The 18779-nt window shown below is 55.7% G+C and overlaps 1 protein-coding gene across 1 annotated transcript; it reads right to left on the bottom strand.

Annotated features, from left to right (window-relative positions):
• Positions 1-105: 105 nt before the first annotated feature.
• On the bottom strand, positions 106-18051 carry ADAMTS8 (ADAM metallopeptidase with thrombospondin type 1 motif 8). The gene is made up of 9 exons (XM_027532433.1): positions 17296-18051; positions 10671-10910; positions 9742-9877; positions 9077-9244; positions 7954-8255; positions 5831-6014; positions 3012-3184; positions 2721-2896; positions 106-971 (listed from the first exon to the last, which is right to left on the bottom strand). Exons 1-9 carry the CDS (start codon positions 18049-18051, stop codon positions 407-409), a joined length of 2700 nt encoding a protein of 899 aa, XP_027388234.1. The 3' UTR covers positions 106-406.
• Positions 18052-18779: the final 728 nt, after the last annotated feature.

Here is an 18779-nt window from a genome sequence, read left to right as displayed (position 1 = left end):
TGCAAATATCGGGCTTGCCGTGATGCTCACCATCACCCCAACTCCCCGTCTCTCTGGGACTAATATTTTCCTCACTGAGGTAGATTATTTATCAAGGGAACCAAGTAGAAAACAGTTTTTTTTCATTTAAATTTGCTACTCCTTTTCAAACAGGCTGAACGAGTCTTCTGTTTGTGTCCCTTTTACCTTATGCCCTCTACTTGAACCAAGGAGGGTCCACCCCACAGCATCTGTGGTCTGTCTCTTCTCCTCTCCTCCCCTTGTAGATTCATGCCCAGCTGGAGGGCCATGGCAGTGTAAGGCCTGGGTAGGCTGGCAATACCACCTCCAGATGTGGGGTCACCATAGTGCGACCTTGTTTGCACCCCACACCCCGAGTCCATGAGCAGAAGCCACCCCCTCTGCATCACGAGAAGCAGGGCAGGCTTCTGCAGAGCTTGGTATCCTCAGGCTTCAGAGCCTCATCACAGGCGGCAGAGGTCTGGCCGCTGGGGTCACGGCACTGCACCATCCGCCGCTGCCAGCCGGCCCCGCAGCTGTGAGAACATTCAGACCAGTCCCCCAGCACCCACTGCGTGTTGAGCAGGGCCTGAATGACATTGGTGGTTGTCCTCTCTCTGCTGCTCTGTTTGCTGGAGTTCATATCATCAGGGACAAAGAAGGTATATTTGACCTTGAGGGGATCCCCATGGACCTTCAGGAGCTGTAAGGTCAGTGGCTCGGGCAGGGACTGGAAGCTCTGCAGCCGCTCCAGGGAGGTGAAGGCACCGCTGTACCTGAGGACAGTCCCGTTCAGCAGGATGTACTGTTCTGTGGGAAAGATGGCGTTGTTTCCATTGAGCAGGTACTCCCCATCTGTGGTCTTCAAGGCCAGGTAGTTGCCATCGTTCTGAACTCCCGGCGGACTCCGCTGTTTCACATCAATGTTTGTGGAGCCAGCCGGGAAGGTGACAATGTCATTGTAGCCATAACTGTGACAGGAACAGAAAGATACCCTTAGGACCTGTGGCTCCCCAAGTCAGGCACTCAAGAGGTCAGTGTGGAGTGACTGGAGGTGGGCAAACAAAAATTTGCACTATCAAATCAGGAAATAGTTGCATAAAATTGCCAATAAGTTAGCTGGTGACGCCAGCAAGAATGCTCTGTACATTGGGATTTTTGCTTTGCCCGGCAGCTCTATTGTGAGTGTTTGGAGATGAGAACTGACGATAGCATACAGGGGAAGGGAGCCCAAAGGGAAGTGAAAGCTGGGCTGTTGCTGCTCAAGTCCCCATGCCCAGTCCAGGATCTGACCAGATTGGATGCCTCACTCCGCTCTCAGAGTCCGTCCGTTCCTGGAAGTGTGGCTGTATGGCTCAAGGGCAGGGAGCAGGGTGGCACACTGTGTCCAGGGGCCTTCTCCTGGGTGTGCCAGCACCAGGAGCTGGGCCATCGGGGGCGACAGGGTGCTCTGGGGCAAATGTTTTCACTTTATTGTGGGCCTTGGGCTTTCTGTGGGATGGAGAACCCTGAATTCTTATTCTTCTCGTTGTGGGTAGAAAGTATTTGGTCTCATAGGCTAGGAGGGAGGTGAAGAGGCCTGAGGAGGGCAGTCACTCTGTTATTTGCTGTTCTTGTCTCATGCCCACTGGGAAGCTGTGAGAGGACCCTGGCCCCTGATCTAAGGTCTGAGCGAGCACTGTGGGGACTCCCCCTTTGACTGCCTCACGCCGCCTGGTTCTTTTTTCTATATCATTGAGTTTAAATATGAACAGACTCGCGAGTTGTATTTGAAAGCAGATTTTGTTCTTTGATTCTGATGAGATGAGGTAGCATGAAGGAGTTGGGTAGGGGTGCAGTGTGGCCATGGACCCTTGCCCTTCTCTACGAAGTGTGTGCAGGGCAGGAAAAAACCTCTAGGAAAGGAGAAACCTGGGTTCTCCTCAGACGTTGTTACCTACCATGGTGACCTCAGATGATCATGTTATCTCTTCGTGCCTCAGTTTCCTCATCTATAAACAGGGAATGACCATCCTGGCCCTGACAGACTCATTTTAGGAATCAATCAGAAGTGAAAGCACTTAAATATAGAAGGGCTTCCCTTGTGGCTCAGCTGGTAAAGAACCTGCCTGCAATGTAGGAGATCTGCGTTCAGTCCCTGGGTTGGGAAGATCCCCTGGAGAAGAGAAAGGCTACCCACTCCAGTATTCTGGCCTAGAGAATTCCATGGGCTGTATACTCCATGGGGTCGCAAAGACTCGGACTCGACTGAGCAACTTTCACTTCACTTCACATGAACTTACGGATTTAAGGTATGAGAAAGGATCTGGGGCTCTCAGATTCAGGAAGCTCCAAGACTGCCAAGGTCCCCCAAGAACCCCCTTTCTGAAGATCCACCTGCAGAAAGGGCAGGACCCACCGGGTGCAGGTGAAACGTCCTTCCCACAGCAGGCCTGGAGGAGCTGCTTCTGGCAGGGGTCCCAGTTACTCAGCGCACATCTGCTGCCGACTGACTCAGAGATGATGCAGCCCCATGCACGTGGCCTCCGGTGGCCCCTCTGCCAGTCAGACTGCACCACGTGCTCTCCCACCTCCTCACCCCTCACAACCACTCTGAGACAGAGAGGATACCGAGTTCATGCAGACACTGCAGCTAGCACTCCCGGGTATGCAGGGGCCGCCACTGTCTCTAAAGCCCGGTCCACTCCTGCAGCTAGGGACAGGACTCCTGGGAGACCCACCTGGAGGGACTGAAGGAGCCAGACACCTTCCTGCATGAGTCGCCTTTGCCCCCACACACCCCACACTTGTCCAGCTTCTTAGGTGAGTCCAACACGTGATCACAGCCAGCCTTGACACACTGGCCACGGACACAGATGGCCAGAGTATCGGGTCCGCACAGGGTGCCATCGATCACCTGCAGAAAGGAAGCAGGGTCTGAAGGGACCTGAGCATAGGTGCAGCCCGCACGTGGTCCGGGCCAGGAGGCCTTCCTCCCCACCCGTGCATCTGAGTTCCAGAAGGTTCCTCACCTTGTCCTCAAATATTCTGAACTCGCTCCGCCCCCTGGCTAGGCAGAACAGTTTGCAGCGGTCCCGGGGGGACACCCCCGCATACTTGGGGACCCACTGCAGTAGGTTTCCCTCCACGTCTGTGTAATTGTAGGCATTGAACTTCTCACACTGCTGCTCCCTGAAGCTTTTCCCTAAAACGAGGATGAGAGGTCACGGAGTCACCATGCTGAACTGAAGCAGGGAGGACCCCGAGGGGGAGATGCCCGGATTCTGGGCATCCTTCTTCCTCCTGGACTTGACCTGGTCCCAGGACGCGGGTCACCTCAGCCCGCCCTTCCTCAGCACTGACCTCGGCGCTGACTCATGAGGCAGGAAAGGAGAAGCCTGCCCCGCGGGGGTTTTCTGGGAAAGACAGTGTTTCTATTGGGGAGAGTCTTAATTCTGCTTTACTGATTAGCTTTCTCTCGTGGCTCAGTTGGTATAAAGAATCCGCCTTCAGTGCAGGAAGACCTAGACTCGATTCCTGGATTGAGAAGACCCCTTGGAGAAGGAAATGGCAATCCACTCCAGTGTTCTTGCCTGGAAAATCCCATGGACAGAGGAGCCTGGCGGGCTGCAGTCCATGGGGTTGCAACAGTCGGACATAACTTAGCGACTAAACCACCACCAACACCAAACCTAGGTGAGGATGGGGATAGCTCAGTAGGCCTGGGAAGCAGAGAATGACACACGGAGGTATATTTTGGACCCTCTGCTAATCATGACCCTTGACACTGGACGTTTGGACAAAGGCCCCCTCTGTCCCTAATTCTGACCTGGCCTCTGCTCTCCACTTGCTGTAATTCTGGGTATCTTTGGGGGAGTCCACTTGAAGACACTGTGATTACCTCCAGCTCAGTGAGGCCCAACTCCGTGTGGTTCCTCCATCACCTGGTTGCCTCTTCATTGTTGTTGCTAAGTCACTTCAGTCGTGTCCGACTCTGTGTGACCCCATAGACGGCAGCCCACCAGGCTCCCCCATCCCTGGGATTCTCCAGGCAAGAACACTGGAGTGGGCTGCCATTTCCTTCTCCAATGCATGAAAGTGAAAAGTGAAAGTGAAGTCGCTCGGTCGTGTCGATTCTTAGCGACCCCATGGACTGTAGCCTCCCAGGCTCCTCCATTAATGGGATTTTCCAGGCAGGCAAGAGTACTGGAGTGGGGTGCCATTGCCTTCTCCAGGTTGGCTCTTCACAGGGTGATGTTACCACCTTCTAGCCTGAGACTGGAACCCTGGTATCTTCTCGACATTTGAGCACCTACATCTGCTATTTCCGGCATGTCACTAAGTCCTGTCCTCTGTTCAGGATGAGCTGAGGTTTTGCATGCTCCTTCCCATACTCCACAATTCAGTCCACTGCTCACAAGCTAAGGCTGGGGATTTCCTGTGAGACTTGGTGCCTAGTCTCCCACCCATCCTGCTGCTTCCAAGACAGGAAGACCTGGGTGTTTCCTTCTCGCGGTCCTGAAGTTAGCGCTGCTCTTACTGCTGAGGTTCCCCACCGAGCTGGACACCTTCATGGTCTGTGGAGCTTCAAACCCCAGGTGGCCACGCCCCCTCCTGAGAGAGCGTCGGGACAGCCGAGGCACACGAGAGGCACTAAGCTCCCGCTGATGGAGATGGCTGGTACCAGTGCACCTGAAATCCAGGTCTCAGCTCCTGTCCGTGTCTCCTCTGTGCCTCGTATTCATTCCCCTCTCCTCTCTTCTCTCTCTCATTTCCCCAGGAGCCCTTCACTAGTGTGCCAGGAGGATGCCCACAATTCCAGGCAGATGCTCTAGAGCCTCCTGCCATTACGGCTCCTCCTCGTCTTACAAAACTACAAAGCCTCCAGACTCCCTTGCTATTTGCCCTCCCTGGGCTGGGCCTCTGTGCTTGTAGGAACTTCTCTAACCTCCCTAAAAGTGTGTGCCATCTGCTGCCTGTCACACTCCCTGGAGCTGCGACAAGGAGCTGGACAGGGTGGTGGAGCAAAGATCTGCAGGGACTCCCTCTCATGTCTCTGTAGCCGTCACTGCTCCTAGTTAAGGAGTTAAGGTATGTGCTTTTCATGGAGCTCAGCTCAGTGCTCTGTGATGACCTAGAGGGTTAGGAGGGGAAGGGAGGAGAGGGAGGTCCAAGGGGGAGGGGATATATGTATACTCAGAGCTCATTCACAGCAGAAACTAACACAACATTGTAAAGCAACTATCCTCCAATTAAAGAAGACTACATGGGAAAAAAAAAAAAAAGGTATGTGCTTTCTTGTGGGCACTGGGGGATGTGCCTGGGAGGCGGAAATGAGGCACTTCCCAGGAAGGTTCCCATAGGCAGATGCCATGGCCCCAAGGGGAGATGAGCAACCTTCTTAGGAGAAGTGTGTGCTAGGATCAGATTCAGAAACCTTCCCTCTGCCCTGGGCTGAACGTTGGCTGGAGTGACCCTGGAGGTGGCTCCGACAATTGCTTTGGACAGTGGCTCCATTGTTCTGCACACAGACCAGGGTTTAGACTCCTCCAGGAGTAGTATTACTGTGGACTCTAGCCCTCCGCAGAGCCCTGCCCCGGCTCTAGAGCATAAGCTGGTTGGGAGTGACATCCTCCATGTCCACATCTCCAAAAACCAGGGTGGTTTCTCTCCTTGACTTTTCCAGGCTCTCCCTGCACAGTGAGAGCTGGCCCGGGGCACTGTAGGCTGCCCCAAAGTGTGGTGCCTCAAGAGCCCGTTTCTGTCTGCACCCTGGAAAGCTCTGAGCCCGAGAGACCACCCTCTTCCAGGGATGTGCTGCAGTCGCCGTAGCAGCTGCTCTGGTCATTACCGTCTGGGGGGCACTCCTCGGTGTGGCATGACTGGTACTTGGCTCTCTGACCCAGGCAGTACTTCCCTCCGTTCTGAGGCTCAGGATTCGTGCACTCACGGTATGAAAACTGTACTCCTCCTCCGCAGGTCCGTGAACATGCACCCCAGGGTCCCCACGGGGCCCAGCCTCCATCCACCACAGCCTGCAACACACAAGGCCGCTCTGAGTGGGGTGAGGGGAGAGGGCCTAGGCTCTCGGTGGGACCTCCTTTCCTAGCTGTGCTTGTGCTGGTGGGTGGAGTTCGCTAACTGCCCAATTCGTCTTCCCATTGGCTTGTGTGACTGCAGCTGACCACAGAGTCTGTGCGGGCCTGGCCCTCAGCTGCCCCCCAAGCAGCCAAGGGTCTAGAACCGTTCCTCACCCTTTGTAAGGTGCTCAGTTGCAGAATCAAACACTTTTATGGGAATAAGGCTGAGGAAAATACAGTGGTTTCCCATGGGGGCTGAGACTCCCGCAGTGTTTGGAGACACTGTAGTTGTCACAGCTGGGCAGGGTGTACACTGTTGGCCTCCAACGAGTCGGGGACAGGGAGCTGCTCAGCCTATACAGCCAGAGTGCACACAGCCCAGACACCACCAGTGCTGAGGCTGAGCAGCTCTGACCTAAAGGAAGGATCTCTGGGAGGTGAGGCTGCTAGTCTACTAGCCTCCAGGTCCAGGAGTGAGTAGGACATCCTGGGAACAGTCACATCCAACTTTACAACTGACTCTGAGGTCAAGCAGTTGTGATGGGTGGGTACACAGAGTTTTCAAAATGAAAATAATTTTTTAAAGGTTACAGAAGTCATACGTGATCCTATAAAAAATGAAAAATAGGAAAAATGTGAGAGAAAGTAACACTTAAAGATATACCACTACCTAGATGAAGCCATTGACATGATTTTCATCAATATCCCTTTATACCTGTGCTCTGACTATCGTCATGAAGGTCCCGTGTTTTTATTTTACAGAGACATGATTCTGTCAATATATGCAATATTTCTTTTTTTTTTTTTTATGCAATATTTCTGATCTGTCTTTTCCCCTTAAAAATACATTAGAAGCACTAGCCTGGGTTCACTTTCTGGCCACTTTTTCCTGTGTGGAGCCTGGCTGCACTGCTGGGGAAGGTGGGAGTGGACCCCCTTCCCATCTCTCCCCTCAGGACTGTGTGAAGCCCACACTACAGGACAGGGTTGGGAAAAGCCACGTGTTGGGCAGGGGCTTGGAGGGGACTTAGAAAGAATCCATGACGCCTATCCCGGCCCAAGCTTAGAAGGAATGTGTGGATTACGTGGCCACACAGGCCCCTGGGCCTCCGTGCACGGGATGTGCCCTGAGGACAGCCTTCCAGAAGGTGAGAGCGCAGGCCACCCTAGTGATTCAGAGCTGGCCAGACCCAGGCTGAGACCCATCGGACATTGTTTCAGAGATGGCTCAGTGACTCCAGTTAGAGAAAGGTGACGAGCCTTACAGTTCGGAAGTACAAAGAGCAGGGCAAAGGAGCCAGTCGTTTAAAACCCCTTCTCGACATTGCCTTGCCTTCCCTGCAGGTTCACTCTGCCAAGTTTTCTCTGCTGGCTCAGAGGTGGTTCCCCTTCCTTCTTCCCTCCTTCTGGAACAAGGGGTCCCCACACTACCTCCCACTGTCCTGACCCCTAGCTAAGAATTCAGCTCAGACACGGGTAGGGCATGAATACTTTCCCCTCCTTCTTGATGGGGTGTCCCTCCTCTGCTGTCACTCACTCCGTTTATAATAGAATTCATAATGGCTTCTGTTTATTGAGTGTCCATGACAGTCTCGCGCAGGAGTGTCCACGCCTAGCACCAGTCCTCCAAGTCAAGTCCACAGCTGTTCCAAAGGCAAGCTCTCCAAACGCCCAAGCCCTGATAGCACCATCCATTTGCTCTGAGGACACCCTCGAAGGGCTCCTCTTGTGTCTGAATAAATACGCTTTATTTTGTGTGTCAAAGGATGTGTGGCTCTACTCATAGTTGCATCTGGCCCCAAGCCTCCTGCTTCCTAGCTCTCAAGTGCGGCTTCCTCCATGGAAACAGCCCTCCCCCGTCCCTCTCCCTGACACCCCAGTGGCCATCCCTCACCTCGGGCTTCTCCACTTCCTCCTCGGGCAGGCAGCTGCCCTCCCAGCAGAGGTGCCCGGGCCCGCAGGGTGTCCCATCGGCCCAGGGCAGGCTGGCATTCCTCGTGTGGCAAAGGGGGTCGGGGCCATCAATGCGGCACCAGAGCTGCGCGCAGGTGTTCTGGTCAGAGGAGTTGGGGCAGTGGCGGAAGCCCAGCCCAAAGATCTGCTTGCACTGTTGGTCCAGGTCGTAGAGGGGCCTGCGGCCGGGGAGGTCTGTGGGCAGGGCCATGGCCCAGGAAGGGGCATCCAGAAGGCAGTCCCCTGAGGAATGAAGGAAGCAGAGAAACAGGAATAAGGGCCAGGGGTTCCCTCCTGTCACATGGCACTCAAGGACTCCTTGACTTCAATCCACAAACTGTCAACACTCCATCATCTAGAGAAATTCCTTCCACGTTTTGATTATCAGTAGCACATTTATTTAAAGGATTGAATTTCTTTGTCATCCAGAATGTCTTATATGTATGCAGTGTTTACCGAGGGAAGGCCAGCTAATTGTAGCACTAATCTAAGTCACAGTATAATTAGGGATGTAAATGGACTGTTAAATCCAGGCCCAGAGAATTAAAGCCAAAGTATTGATGTTTGAACGATCTATTATGTCTGCATCAAGAATCACTTGTGTCTTCATTTCTTTACTCCACAAGCCAGGCTGCCTGCACCAGGCACTTCGCCCCACTCCTTGCTCTCAGGGGGCGTTCCTGCCTATGCTGTTTTCACGCTACCCTGTGATGTACGGCTCCAGCCGGAGGCTCCCTTCTCTGCTCTGTATGACAAACATTCTTCCATTCCTTCAAGGTCTGTGGGAACCCACCTTCTCCAACAGACCTTCTCAGACCACTTCTACCTGCTCTGCAGATAATCTCATTGGCGCTAGAAGCTGGGTTGAGGAACAGCAGGCTAGAGGAGTGGGTAGAGCACCTCAGCCCTGGAGGGCAGTGAGGACACTGCTGCTGAATGTCTCCCGTCCTGAGACGCAAGCAAAGTAGGTGCCTGCCGCCGGCCAGGGAGAAGCGGGGACCTACCGTACCCGCGGTCCAGGAATGCGGGTGCCCGCCGCCGGCCAGGGAGAAGCGGGGACCTACCGTACCCGCGGTCCAGGAACTCTCTGAGGAACGAGGCGCTGCAGGGGGACCAGGGCCGTGTTTTGTTCAGCTGGACGTAGAGCGGCGCCATCATGTGGTGCTTGTCCAGGGGCCCGAACAGCCGAGTACAAAGCTTGGAGTCGTCGTGGGGCATGCCGAGGACGTGCCCTGGGAAGGACGAGACCCCTAGTCCACCTGCCGCCTCCATTGCTGTCAGCCGTCCATCCATGGGGCACAGTGCTCTGAAAGCCTAAGCAGTGCCAGCTCATCCAGGAACTCCACCTGTTTGTTCCTCAGGGACAGTTCTCAGCCCACTCTCCCAGGGGAACCGGGAGCACTGGGATCCCTCTTTTTTCTGCTGGGGCCTTTCCTGATTCACATTCCCCTTAATCGTTTGCTCACTTTCTCTCACTGTCATTGCAGTTGACCTTCTGAATCCTGACTGCTTAGCCAGGACACCCCCTCACGGCTCTATCTGAGCACTGGTGTTTCCCCATGCCGCCTGAGGATGGCCCTTCACTCAGGGTGGGGATGGAGAGCATGAGGGCACAGTTACTCTGTGACAACCAGGAAGCACGGCACAGCCCTGGGGGGCTGCACCACTGGACTCTGGAAGGCAGGTCCCCCCAACCCAGCACCTGGCCTCTGGGAGTGGGGGATCTTACCGAGTTCGTGGGCCAGAGTGTAGGCTGCCTGAAGGCCCTGGTCCTGGATCACGGCGCAGCTCTTGCTGGGTTCACAGATGGTGCCAACGTTGGCCACACCCAGGGTGTCGCACCTGCCCTCCTGCCCGCAAAGGTTCTGCTCAGGAGAAAGCGAGACATGAGGACAGAAAGAGGACAGGAACTGCATGTTCCTGCACCTCCTGAGATGAGGGAGATGTTTTCAGCCAAATCTCTATTTCTTCACAAAGGACATTTGTCATCTACATCAGCAAGACATCAGGCTGTGGGCCTGGGAAGTCTGTCCTGGGAGGCAGGATAGCCTGGGAAGCTATGGACCCCCCTGCATAGGGAGACAGGTGGGCCCTGACCCCTGGACCTCGGGCTCCCCAGCTGTGAAGTGGGGCTAAACACGCAGCTTTGGCCTCGGGGTTGTCTTGACGCTGGGGGGCAGGGAGCAGGGCCTCTACCCATGAGGAGTCTGGCTAGACTTTAGGAAACCACCTGCTTAAACCTCACCATGAAGGTGGGCAGGCCTCCTGATTTGGAGACATTATGGGAGGAGCCTGGTTACCTGCCCCCAGGGTTTAACCCGGGTTGCAGCTGCACCTCTGCACTTTGTTCCAACTCCACATGTCTCTCAGGGCAGTTTGAGTCCTTTTTGTCTTGTCATGACCTCAGCAGACAGCTGGTCACAAACTTCTGGACAAGAGCCCTTACACATTCCTCTGCTTCCCTTGAAATACCTCATACTTGTCCTCATGACCTCCTCCTCCCGCCCCACCCCCTCGTCCACATTCATGGCTCTCTGTCCAGCTAGGGCCAGCAGGGAGCCAGTCCCCACATTTGGGCTGGCTCCACATTTGAGCCACACCCCCTCCTTGACCCACCCAGTGCCACCCCTTCCCCTGCAGTGTCTGGAGGCCCTCAACCTCTCTGGTGAGCAGGATGGCCGTGTCGAAGTGCTCAGGGTGCCGGTCTCTGGGCTGGTTGATGTCCCGCTGCCAGGCGCAGAAGTCGCGCAGTATCAGCCCGCTGTTGTCTGACACCTCGGGGCCCAGCTTCTCGTCCCCCAGGATCACCAACTTCATCATCACCAGGTTGACGGAGTTGCCGATGCTGGGGTGCTTGTAGATGCGGGCGGCCATGGACATCAGCATCAGGATGTGGTTCTGAGGCGAGCAGGGGTGAAGAGGGAGGGGTCAACCTCCCAGCAGTGCCCACCCCTGCTGTCACCTGAGCTGTGCACTCCTCACTGCAGGGCATTGGTGTATAGCCTCTTTGGGTGGGCTCCTAACCCCCCTCCCCGCCACCCCAAGCACTGGCATTATTTCCCTTCCTTGTACGTATTAGAAATCCATGGCTGAGTAAGTGGCCTGAGGTCCAGAGCTAGGGTGTCAGCCAGCCCATGAACCCTGCAGGCCTGGCTCCAAAGTTTGTGTGTTTAACGTCCTGCCCAGCCACACATGGCCATGGACATCTAAATCCATTAAAATTCAATCCAATTAAAATCACCGTCCCTCTGCCACACCAGGCACATTTCAAGAGCAACAATAGCCACATAAGACTCATGGCTGCTGCAGAACATTTTCATCGTCACAGAAAGTTCTTCTACTGGACTGCACGATTTATCTACCTTAACCTGGACACCCACCGTCTCCCTGCCAGCCACCCCTCCCCTCATGCTCTCAGCCCAGAAGCACTTGTCTGAACACTCAAGGTTAGAGTCCATGGAGAATTGTCCTCAGTCTGCTGCGGTAACCCCTACTCTTCTTTGCTGTAATGGTCACTCCTAACAGGAGCTCCTCTGCACCAGTCGCAGACTGGATATGCGTCACCTCAGGAAATGCTCACAATGATCTGGGCAGTCATCCTCATTTCTCCAACAAGGAAGTGGAGGTTCTCACAAGTCAAATACCTTGTCTACAGCCACCCAGCTCTTAAAGCTGGGGTGTAGCACAGGCATGTCTGTCTCTGAGGTCTATACTCTTCTCATTAAACTTCCCAGGACCTGGCCTCCTGGCTTCTGCCTGGACAGCCCAGGGGGTTTAATCCTCCTCAGCTTGGGTCAGGAGAGAAGGGATGGGCTGGTGAGACCCAGGCTCTCAGGCTCACGCTGCTTCTGGTCCCATCAAGGTCAGAGGAAGAGTGGACATTGGTGCTTGGCCTCTGCCCAACCCTGGGCCGCCAACAGCTCCCAGGGCCTCCGAGGAGGCCAGATCAGGTCACTCTCCTGCCTCTGGGACCTCCAGAAGAGCATTGTCTAGGATGATTCTACAGAACAGGAAACCGAGGTCCTCTGCCAGGAGTGTGGCCAGTCCTGCTCCCTGCCCCTCAGGGCTCCACCCTGCTGTAGTCTCTTTTTCTGCCCTCCTGTGATCTGGAAGGTGGGACCAGAAGGAAGGAACCGAAGGTGAAAGGCTACAGAGGGACATTCCGGGGCTGAGGTCACGTGTGGGAGTTCCAGATGAATCCCATTACTTGTGAATGGGATCTGTCTGTTCATCTCGCCGGCAACCGGCCAGATATGTGGTAAGACTATAAACAAGGGTCGGCAGGTCACTTAGTGTGTCAGACACTCCAGCTACGTTTAGGCTGATGTAAACATCGTATCAACAAAGCTGAAACTTGGCACCCGCTCCTGGAGTCAGATTCCTGAGGGAAACAAGTAACCACCTCATTAGGCAGCTGGGGGTGAGGGCTGAGGAGTGGCAGCCTGTCTGGCTCTTCCCTCTAGTTATCCGCTGCTTCCAGGGTGCCCCCTGCCACCCCTGACGAGGACCAGTGGCCAACTCCTGGAACAACCTGCAACAACCTGCAACCCTCCTCACAAGAGAACTCCCTTCAAGTTCCAACATCACAATCTCAAAACTAGGGAGATGATGTTTGATGAAGAAGGCATGTAGGCGAGAAACGCCAGCTGCCCCACAACCAGTCCCTAAAGGTTTGGAATAAGGAACCAGTGATCTAAGGTTTAAGAAGGCTCTGTTTCCCAAGCTGTTCCATCATCCTAGCAGAGACTGTCAATGGGTTGATCCCCAGTGTGAGCCGAAGGTACACGAGTGCACGGGATGTGCGACCTGACACCGAGGCTCATGGATTCTTCTCCCTGGGGTTCAGGGAGCTCGTAGCTTCCTCTCCAAACATCATGCAAATGGCAGGCTGAGCCGGCTTGAGAATTTTCCTTTTAGGCAGTGGGTTTAATGGGAGGACATTGAAGTTTCCCTTGGATGCTCTCTTCTAAGATAATTCCCATCAAAAGAGGGCTGCCAGGCCTGTATGGTCCAAAGTGTCTGTTAAAGTCCGCAGTCCTGGCCTGGCCCACCTACCCTTTCTCTCAATCACTGAGCTTTTGGGATGAGAAATTCCTCTGAGGACTGGTGGCTCAGATGTCTGTGCATCTAACTGACCCTGGGGGCAGGGAGCCAGGCCTGGGCAGGTGGGCAGCTGTGAGACCGTGAACCCCACTTCTGGGCCTATCTCCTGGTCCAGAAGGGCAGGTCTGACTTCCAGGCCCAAAACGCCATCCAAGGCAACTCTGGTATTAGCTGTGCTTTGCCGAGCATCTGCTATGTGTCAGGCCCTGGGTCAGATGCCTTTTGTATTTTACTATCTCCTCCAGACACTGCCAGATCCTTGGTAGAACAGTGCCTGTCAGGCTGGTGAAGAAATTGAGGTTCAGAAAAAGGGGTAACTTACTCAAGTCATGCATTTCTATTTTCTGTCAAAGTCTATGCTCTTCTTCATGGCACTGACTGCCACCCACCTTTGCTGTTGCAAGGACAACTGCAGCACAGTGAGATCAAAGTATGCGAGCAAGACCGCGTGCCCTTGACATTGTCTCTGTCCTACCTGCCTTCCCAGTGGGACAGGAGGATGGGTACATGGTGACTCAAGGACCGTTGAAGACTATGGCCTTTTTAAACTGGGAAGTGCTTTACACGGTCGATCATTCTGATGGCAACAGACCGAAGACTTGGTCTTTTCTAGTGGGGGTTCATACTTCACAGCAATATAACGTGCCCGCGGAGACTCAGACACGTGTCTGTTCTGTTATTATCCACAACAGGACACTTCTGAGAGTAAAGATGAAGTGTTAATAATTACGCCAAGATAATCCTAGCCAGGGGTTGTGCTGGGCAAGTCAGGATACTTGGCCACTCTGGTGATAGGGCTGGTGGGAGACATTTTCCCGAAGGGCAGTGGAACGGGGGTGAAGTGACTTAGCCCTCCCTGAAGCCACTGGCTAGTAGCTTGACTCTGGGATGCCTCTGGTCTTCTCTGGGGACCTCCCTGCTCAGCAGCGACTTGAGAAGCTCAGCAGCTGATGGTCTGGCTAGACCATTTTCCAGACTGAGCGTGGGGCACCGCTCCCTACTCTCGCCCCTTCCTGGTGCAGTTTCATCCAGGAACAGTCAGCAGCAGCTGGGTGCAGACAGAGTTAAAGGTCTCTTCTGAGGTGGTCCCCCCTTTCAGAAAGCCCCCTTTGTCTGAGCTCCTCAAGTGTACAGAGTCTGGAAAACTTCCTCGTCACTCCGCAGTGAAGCCAGACTTGCGCACGGTTAATTCTTTCTCTGGCCTTGAAGGCAGTTTCTTCTCAGGACTGGGCCTCCCATTGTGGCTGGACCTGCTTGGGTGGCTGGGCTCAGTGACCCATTCCCACAGCATGGAGGATGTCAAGGGAGGCAGAGCCAGAGTCACAGACCCTCCTGGTGCTGAGCAGGCGGCACGGCCCAGCACCCCAGCATGGCTGTCAGGTGAGGAGACCTGGGGGAAGTCACAGATCGTCTGTAACCTTCACTCTCTTCCTCTGCCCCCTCACAGGTGTTTGCACTGCGTGGTCCCTGTAAACCACTCTGCAGATTGAATGTCCTCAGCGTGTGACTTCCCCACGAGGTGCTGAACTTTCCAGAAGGCTCACTAGGAAGCAGCCTCAGCGATGCTTAGACTAGACTCCATTGCCAAGTCCAGGTGCGTCTCTTCATGGGGGAAGGGGAAGCATCTCTTTATCCTCATTACACACCCTGGTGGCTGGGACACCCCAAAGCACCTCCATCTGTGTGAATGAGGTCTCCAGGGGACTCCTTGAAGAGTTACTTGCAGAGAACTAGGTTATATTTGAGGAGGTGTGTCTGGGCAGGCCAGGGAATCTGGCCTTGACATTCACTTGTGCCTTGGCTGAGCTCATGGGACAGTCCAAGGGATTGAGCTGAGAAATTCAGGTCTGTCCTGTGGCATCTCCACAGCGGGTGAACAGTCAGAGCAGAGGGGCCAGGGGTCAGTCATAGAAACAGCTGTGCCTCAGCCTCAGCCCCACCTGGGGCAGTGACAGCAGAATGCAGGCAGTGACGGGATGAGACCAAGGGAGAGGGGTCAGGGCTGGCCCCAAAGGCAGAGGGAACCCTACCCACCCAGGGAAGGACCTAAGCTTTCAAGGTGCCTGACAGCTCTTCTGGGGTGTTCTCCTGACCCAGCGAGGTGGTGGGCTGCTGCAGCGATCCTGTCTGAATGTCCAGAAACCTGTGTGTGTGTAGGGGACCATGTGGGACATGCGCATGTTGGGTCATCCAGCCAAGAGTCCTATGAGGGTACAAGTGCCCCTGGGTGCAAAGAGGAAGCCAGCTGTCTGGTGCAGTAGACCTGGGGCAGAACCCAGCCCTACCCTTGCCTCAGCGGCCTGGGAACCCTGGTGCCTGGCAGCCCGCATGTCTGCTCTCAGGTGGCTCTGACAGCTGGAGCTGCCAAGTACATGCTGGAGGAAAATTCACAGCATCTTAAGTGTTTGGGCGTTGAGCTGAGCCGAGAGGGTAGGGAAACATTAGGGAGGACGTTTTGACTCTGAAGACCGAAAAGCAATGACTTTTCCCGCTGCTTCTCCCTGTTCTTGTGGGCTTTCCTACTCCCGGTTGTCAGGCAGCTGTCAGAAAGGAATCGTGTGTGGGAGGGCTCAGCACCGCACCCAGGGTTTGAGGTGGATGGACTTTGCCAGGGGTCCCCTGGTAGCCAGGTGTGGCTGTCCTCAACCTGAGATGGGAGAAGTCCCACCTGCCGCCTTCTGGAGGACATGCTGGGGCAGGAGTCAGAGGAGGCGGCTGGTACCTTCCCCTGCTCTCCTGGAAGGCCAGGAAGCAGATACTTGGTCAGTGCAGACCCACAGTCCTTGGGCAGAACTGGACTGCAGGGTCAAAGCTGCCATCCCAAGCTCTGGGAGGAGTGAATACAGACTGCCAACATGGGGTCTGATGGGTTTGAACCACCCTGGCAGCATCCAGGGGGGCAGCCACGTGGACCTTTCACCTCCAGTTCTTCCCATCTTTGCACCTAGAATGCATTTCCCAGTGACTGGCAGACTGAGAAAGCTGGGGCAAGTAATAGAAGGGCCCGCCGTGCCTCATGTAGACTGTTGTGCACAGGTGGTGCCAAAGCCCCCAAGGCAGGCATCAGCTGGGCACAGGCTGAGGCTAGAATGGGATGATAGCCAAGACTGCCATCACCAAAATGGCAGCAACTGAGCTGCAGCTGCGGCCAGGGTGCCCATTTCAGGAATCGGTGCCCTCTGGGTAGGTCAGTCCTCCATGGGGCACATCTCTGGTTCTGCGCTCCCCAGGATAAGAGAAAGTGCGGCCTCACCTGGAGCCTTCTGCTTCATCTGGTCCTTGGAGGAGGTGCTGGGGTGTAGGGTGACACACACACCTCCTGCTGAGTCCGCAGCATCAGTAAATCTATTTGGAATCGGCCTGGCTGCAGGAACTGTCCCCTGGACTCAGTTCCCTGCCCCAGCTCAATAGAGAGCTGTGTCTAGGCAGAGGGCAGCTCAGGTGGGCCAAGAATAGTTGTGGCTCCACCAGGGACACTCACCACAGGAGGTCAGATCCCCATTGTCTTCTCCTTCCCTCTCCCCTGAAGCTTCAGGTTCCTGGGCTGAATCCCCAGGCAGAAATTCTGTTCCCCTCCCTTCTCGTGCTGACGCCGGTGCTGCCAAGTTCTGCCAGGGCTAAGCGCCAGGTTGGCAAGGTATCCGTGCCCCTGATCAGAACCAGCTGGGCGCACAGAAGTTGGGCAGCCCCTTTCCAGCCTCAACTCCCTGCAAACAATGTCTTTTACTTAAGGCAGCCTCAGTTCTGCAGGCAAAGGACACCTTTGCATCCCAGCGGCCTTTCCTTGGGAGCCCCTCAGGTCTGAAGACAGTAGGGGGCTGAGAAATGGGGCTTGGGGTAGATGCTCTTCCCAAATGCTCACTTATCGTCTCTGTTGTGCGAGGCAGGTGTCTGGGGTGGGGGTGCTTTAAAACTCACTTTCAGCTCAGCATGTGTGGGATGGGGGTGGACATGGAGGAGGGAGCCCAGAGCCTCCCCTCCAATTAAAAGGGAGGTAGTGGCAGGAGCAGGTGGTCTCCTGGGTGTCAAAGGTCATGAAAAGAGTTACTTCCCTTTCTCAGAAAGGAGAGGACCTTGTTTGGGGTGAGGAGCTGGAAGGATTTTTCTCAGAGGGACAAGAAAGGGGACAATTTGGAGACTCTGGGAGGTGATCAGGGTGTCCCCGCACAGCAAGTCTTACCTCTAGGTCCTCTCCGTAGAAAGCAACCATGGATGCATCGGCCACCAGCAGCATTTCCACAAAGCGGTCCTCCGAAACAAACCGTTTGGTCCTGCTCTTGGCCCCCAGGGTTGGTGGTGGCTCGCTGGAACTTTCTGCCTCCTCTTCTTGGCCCTCCTCGTCCTCCTCCTGTTTCTCCTTTTCCTCCTCCTCCGCTGTGTCGGCTCTTCTCTCCTGCCTCTCACCCTCTTCCTTCTGCGCCTCCCTCTCAGACGCTCTGGACAGGGGCTGGGCTGCAGTGGCAGGGTGCACGTGCCCCCAGCGCTGCAGGAGGTGTGGCTGATGCAGGGAGCGCCCAGCGCCTTGGGGCTTGATGGTGAACTCCTGGCCTTCCAGCAGAAAAGTGCCGCTCAGCCCGCGGCAGAGGCTGACGGCCGCCAGCGACTCGGGGTCCCGGTTCACCGTGCCCGAGAAGATGCAGCCGCGCAGCTCCCTCTCGCGCCCGGCAGCCCCGCCGGAGCCCCCGAGGCGTGCGATCTTGAATTCGGGCGCCAGGAAGCTGTCGTCGGGCTCCAGGCGCAGCTCCAAGTCGCGGCCGAAGGCGGACAGGTGGAGCGCGACCTCCCCGGCGATGCTCTGCAACCGCTTGGGCACCACGAGCGCGGAGGCCGGCCTCCTGCCTCCGGGCCGGGCCGGGGCGCCGCGGGCGAGCGGCGGCAGCGTCAGCAGCAGCAGCAGCAGCAGAAGCGGCGGCCACCGGGGGGCGGCGCGGGGCATGGGGGCTGCGGCGGCGGCGCGGGAGGCGCAGGAAGGGGGCCCGGCGCGGGCAGGTGCGGGTGGCCCGGCCGCTGTCCTCGCGGGTAGGCGCTCGGCGGCTGGTCGGGCGTGTGTCCGGTGGGCAGACGTCTAGCGGCGGCGGTCCCCAGGCAGCCTCTCCGGCTCGCGCCCGCCGGGCCAGTGGAGCTGCAGCAGCTGGCGCCCTGGCCGCGTGCGCGCCCTTCACGCCCGCCTCCTCCACACCCCGGGAAGCACCGAGTGGGCTGCCGAGTTCTTCGTATTTATACTTCCTTCCCGGCTTTGACATAAGAGGTTTATTTTTGATCTCTCACTATTCCCGTTTCCCCTCCCCTGGGATCAGAGAGAGAAACTGAAAAGAGAGAGCAAGAGAGGAGAGAAAAAAATTCTGGATGAAATGTAAAACCAATCAGGAGTCAGCGAGACTGACTCCCCCGCCCCTCCTGTAAGAGTCAACGCCAACTCTTTCCCCCTCGTTTTCCGTGGTGCCACGTTAATTCCTCCAACGCTGGACGTGCCCTTCAGTCAATGATCTTGGGGAGGCCCCAGTCGCTTCCTCTTTTCCGGTCAAGTGCCCAGGACACACCCCCAGGAGACCCTTGCACAGGTCCCCGCAACAGTGTCACTTGGGGATCCGACTGTGCAAAAACGAAGTCTCCAGAGAAGGTTCCAGAGCTTTTCATTGTAAACCCAAGGAGAGGGGTGAGAAA

Source organism: Bos indicus x Bos taurus, chromosome 29 (assembly GCF_003369695.1).
Source record: "Bos indicus x Bos taurus breed Angus x Brahman F1 hybrid chromosome 29, Bos_hybrid_MaternalHap_v2.0, whole genome shotgun sequence".
Lineage (NCBI taxonomy): Eukaryota > Metazoa > Chordata > Mammalia > Artiodactyla > Bovidae > Bos > Bos indicus x Bos taurus.
The sequence above is the reverse complement of the archived record's forward strand: the minus strand, read 5'-3'. Positions and strand labels throughout refer to the sequence as shown.

Coding starts and splice junctions, on each gene's coding strand:
- ADAMTS8 (XM_027532433.1), bottom strand. CDS start 18,051: ATGCCCCGCGCCGCCCCCCGGTGGCCGCCGCTTCTGCTGCTGCTGCTG. Junction 9,878..10,670: donor CCATCCTGCTCACCAGAGAG/GTTGAGGGCCTC, acceptor TCTCCTGAGCAG/AACCTTTGCGGGCAGGAGGG. Junction 6,015..7,953: donor AGGAAGTGGAGAAGCCCGAG/GTGAGGGATGGC, acceptor TGTGTGTTGCAG/GCTGTGGTGGATGGAGGCTG.